A 4527-nucleotide genomic window follows, 5' to 3' on the forward strand; every position below is an offset into this window, starting at 1 on the left:
TGTTCAATTCTCCTGTACACAGCATTGCATTTAAAAAAAAAAAAAAAGGGTTAGCTTGGTTAATCCTTGTGGTTTCTATTTGTATTGGTGGTTCATGTCTCACATTTTCAAGCATTGTGTTAAGCATTCTCTGTCAGCTTTGGGTCATGATCTTAACTAGTAGGGTTAATCAGCCCCCCCCCCCACACACACCTTCTCTTGCTTAAGTGCTTTCTGGTTTTGATGTTCACATTATGCACTTTGTTCTGTGAGAACAGAACGTTTGTCTTAACTTGAGCGTTACTTTCTGTGTTGTCTGAATGCCTTTCATGATACTCATGGAAGTTAGAGAGATTATTCTTGCTTATTTATTGTAGTGAAATAGCATGAACTGTTCAATAGAAAGTACACATTTTGCTTGACTGTTTTTGTGCCTGTTCTCACCCTGTTTCCCGAACACTAACTATCTCTGTCTCCTCTCCCCCTTCCCATCCTCTCTCAGCTTCAGGTGGTGTTCGTGTAGGAAGAGAGAGAGTGTGAGAGAGAGAGAGAGAAGGAAGGAAGGTGGAAATGGAACTGCCAAATCATGCCAAACAACTGCTGCTGCAACTCAACCAGCAGAGGGCCAAAGGCTTCCTGTGTGATGTCATCATCGTGGTGGAGAACGCTCTCTTCCGTGCCCACAAGAACATCCTGGCGGCCAGCAGCATCTACTTCAAATCCCTGGTCCTCCACGACAACCTCATTAACCTGGACACAGAGATGGTGAACCCATCTGTGTTCCGGCAGGTCCTGGATTTCATCTACACAGGGAAGCTCCTGTCCTCGTCAGACCAGAGCAGTGAGCAGAACTTCACTGCCCTCTTGACCGCAGCCAGCTACCTCCAGCTCCATGACCTTGCTGCCCTGTGCAGGAAGAAACTGAAGCGCAGCGGCGGGAAGCCCCTGCCAGGTAAACCCTCCACCCCGGGTCCTCTGACCCGAGTACGTAACAACAACCAGCGCCTCTCCTCCTCTACCCCTGCTGGGACTCTACGCTCTACGCACTATGCCCCTGCCCCCTCCGACGCAGACCAGCCACAGCCTGACGAAGGCCTCCAGGACAAGCACTCGGACGATGAGATGTTCATCGACACCTCTGGGAAGATCGGGAACAGAGGGAACAACGGAAGTAATGGAAACCTCAGTAGCGGCGGGAGTGGTGGAGAGCCAGACCTCGGGCTGGACCTGTCCAAGAAGAGCCCCCCCTCGGCGGGCACAGCCACTGATGCCCTTAGCCCCCACAGCAACTCCCAGGAGTCCCCTCAATCTGCCTCAGTATCCACAACCAACAGTGCCTCACTGGATGACTCCTCCACCACCTTGCCAGGCCTGGATGCCTCCGGCCCAGAGCCTATGGAGCTCACCCCCACCCCCACCCCCAGGGCCACCGAGGACGGCCAGTCTCAGCCCACCGCTCCCCCACCCCGCAAGAGCTCCCGCCAGGTCGCCCGCAAGAAGGAGTGGCCAAAGAGAGAGGCCTCTGGGCTAAAGGCTGAGGACCGTGACAGGCCCCTGGCCAACGGAGTGATTGTGGGGCCAAAAGATGGCCACTCCTCTAGTGGTGGAGGTGGGGGCAGCGGAAGCAGCTTTGCCTCTGACCAGTCATTCCAGTGTAAAGAGGAGGAGGAGGGAGGAGAGAATGGCCAGGACCACAGTGACGAGAGTGGGCAAAGTGATGGAGAGAGTGGAGGACGAGGGAGAGGTGGCGGGCAGCGCAGTGCCAACTATGTGTACCGGCAGGAAGGATTCGAGCCAGCATTCGGAGACAACCTGTACGTGTGCATCCCCTGTGGGAAGGGCTTCCCTAGCTCAGAGCAGCTCAACGCCCATGTGGAGACACACACGGAGGACGAGCTCTACATCAAAGAGGAAGGAGGGACTTTCGTTAAAGAGGAAGAGGAGGAGGAGGAGGCAGAAGATCTCTCTGCCCCTGTGGCCCCTACCACCTTCGGGAGCACGGAGCCCCGCCCCTTCAAGTGCACCGTCTGCAGTAAGAGCTACAAGGACCCGGCGACACTGAGACAACATGAGAAGAGCCACTGGCTGACCCGGCCCTTCCCCTGCAACATCTGTGGGAAGATGTTCACCCAGAGGGGCACCATGACACGCCACATGCGCAGCCACCTGGGCCTCAAGCCGTTTGCGTGTGAGGAGTGTGGCATGCGTTTCACACGCCAGTACCGTCTGACGGAGCACATGCGTGTCCACTCTGGGGAGAAGCCGTACGAATGCCAGCTGTGCGGCGGGAAGTTCACCCAGCAACGTAACCTCATCAGCCACCTGAGAATGCACACCTCGCCCTCCTAAAAAACACAACAAGCCAAAGAACTCTGGGAAAGGAAAAATCCTGCTTTCTTTTTAAAAGTCCCATCTCACAAGCAAAGAAACGCACACCTCCTCATATGTGCGTGTACACACACACACACACACACACACACACACACACTCACACACACTGATTCCAATAAATGACCCCCTGGCTAAGTGTGTAACATAGCAGTTGTCCAGAGTCCTGGTGTCTCTGTGTGTGTCTGGCGGTGGGATGACATTGGCTATGGAAACACCTTATGTCTAAGGGGATGACATCCCTCTCTCTCTTTCTCTGAAGTCACCTTTCATTGGTGAATTGAAATGACTTGTGGTCTCTGTAGTCTGGTAAATGTGAATGAGGGTACTGCTGTAACCTCAAATCCCACTTCGTACCTCTGTCCTGACACACCCCCTCCTTCCTCAGGAGTATTTGGTCTGAGTTTTTTTTAGAACTGAACCCCAAAGGGTTACTTCAGGGTACCCCAATACTCCAACATTGTCAATGTCAACCAAAACCCATCCATCCCTTGAATTTTACACAGGTCTAATTGTTTCAGTCGAACAGCAACGTACATGACGGGCAATAATTGAAAATAATGTTTTTGTTGTGACCATACAGCTTTATATCCTGGTAGTAATGGAGTGGGGCTCTGTATGTGAGGAAATTGTAGACTGACCATCTCCACGCTTTAGCTGAAAGTCCTCTGATGGAGAGGGGGTTCCAGGTGGGTTACTTTTCGGCCAGGGGGTACATTTGACCTACTCCACACAAACAAACACACATACAGACACTCTCACCTTAAAATCTCCTGTTCAGCTGTCCTCTGGATAACAGAGAGGGGGGGGATTGTCATTTTGTTTTTGCCGGCTAAAACTCCCAGGAGTGAATCCTGTGAGGAAAGAAATAACCCTTGAGGTACTTGTTTTACTCAAAGAACTTGTAATGTTTCTGTGAATGTTTAAACTGGAAGGTCTTGGGATGTTTTTTCTTGTGGAGGGGTGGGGTGGGTGGGTGGGTGGGGGGTTAGTTGAATGGGGAAGAGAGGGGAGGGAGGGAGTTTGGTGTAGGCTGAACTTCAGGTTCAGCGGGTACGTTCATATTTTGTCTGTATAGCTTTCCTCCCCTCACAAAAAAGAAAAGTCTATTTGTATAATAGGCTTGTGACCTCGCTACCTCTGATTACTCTTATGAACTCTATGTTGATTAGTTGAAAGTTCTTATGTAATTAATTGTATAAAGTGTGTAGATTACAGTGACTTTTCACCTAATGCTTTAACCTGCCCATCTCTCAACACAGGTTTTTAATGCTTTTAGATTTAACATGTTAACATTATTTTTAACTGTTGCTTTTGCTTGTCGTAAAGATAGCTTTGCGGGTGCTGTACTCAACATGGCCCCACCTCAACATGTACTGTAGCTTCCTTGCCTGGAGCAAATAGTGGTTAGTGAGTTTAGATGCACAGTGTTCCAAAGATCTTATGAATGTTAAGGAGAGCGGAGCTGACTAACAAATGTTGCTAGACAAGTTCATAACCAAAGTTATAAAAAAAAAGATGTACTTAAGATATATAGCATACTAAATTATTTCACTTTTGATTTTTCTTTTACTGTATAAAAACAAATTATGAATTATATTCCAGGTCCAAACAAAGAAATCCAGTTGTGTTGGAACCTTGACCAATGACAGCAGAGAGTTTTTGTGTGGTTTGCAAGGAAAGCTTGTGCTGATTGGTGGGCTGGTATTAATGTAGACTTTACTCCTAAAGAAACTGTAAAGTTTACGATGTTCCCTGAAAGTTTTTTTTTCTTTTGTTTGTATCAAAGGTCCTTCATCACTTTATATTCCCTAACTTTACAACAGGACTTGATGACATTGTATGTGTTCTGTTCAGACCAAAAAAAAGAAGAAAAAAAGATAGAAACTATAATCAAATTTTTAATGTGAAGTTCTACGTTTTCTTTTTAGTTTTTTGAGCCAGACTTTTGCGAGCTTGTATTGAAAGTGAGGCAAAGATGCACTGGACAACTCGACTTATCTCTCACCTGCTATAACATCAATTTCTCTGATTGTATTCACTTATGTGTCACAGTTGATGAAACTGCTATATATTGCCACCCTTATAAGACATCCTTGTTTAAATATCACTACATTAGTATTGTTACTAAACCATCACATTGTTACGAAAGGGAAATAC

General features: G+C 47.9%; 1 protein-coding gene across 1 annotated transcript; it reads left to right on the forward strand.

Annotated features, from left to right (window-relative positions):
- Window positions 1-546: 546 nt before the first annotated feature.
- On the forward strand, window positions 547-2328 carry LOC308157402 (hypermethylated in cancer 2 protein-like; the record flags this gene model as incomplete). Its single annotated transcript, XM_080530951.1, has 1 exon — window positions 547-2328. The coding sequence occupies exon 1, from the start codon at window positions 550-552 to the stop codon at window positions 2326-2328; it is 1779 nt and encodes a 592-aa protein (XP_080387077.1). The 5' UTR covers window positions 547-549.
- Window positions 2329-4527: the final 2199 nt, after the last annotated feature.

This window comes from Nansenia antarctica, assembly GCF_963989245.1.
Source record: "Nansenia antarctica genome assembly, chromosome: 5".
NCBI classification, from domain to species: Eukaryota; Metazoa; Chordata; class Actinopteri; order Argentiniformes; family Microstomatidae; genus Nansenia; species Nansenia antarctica.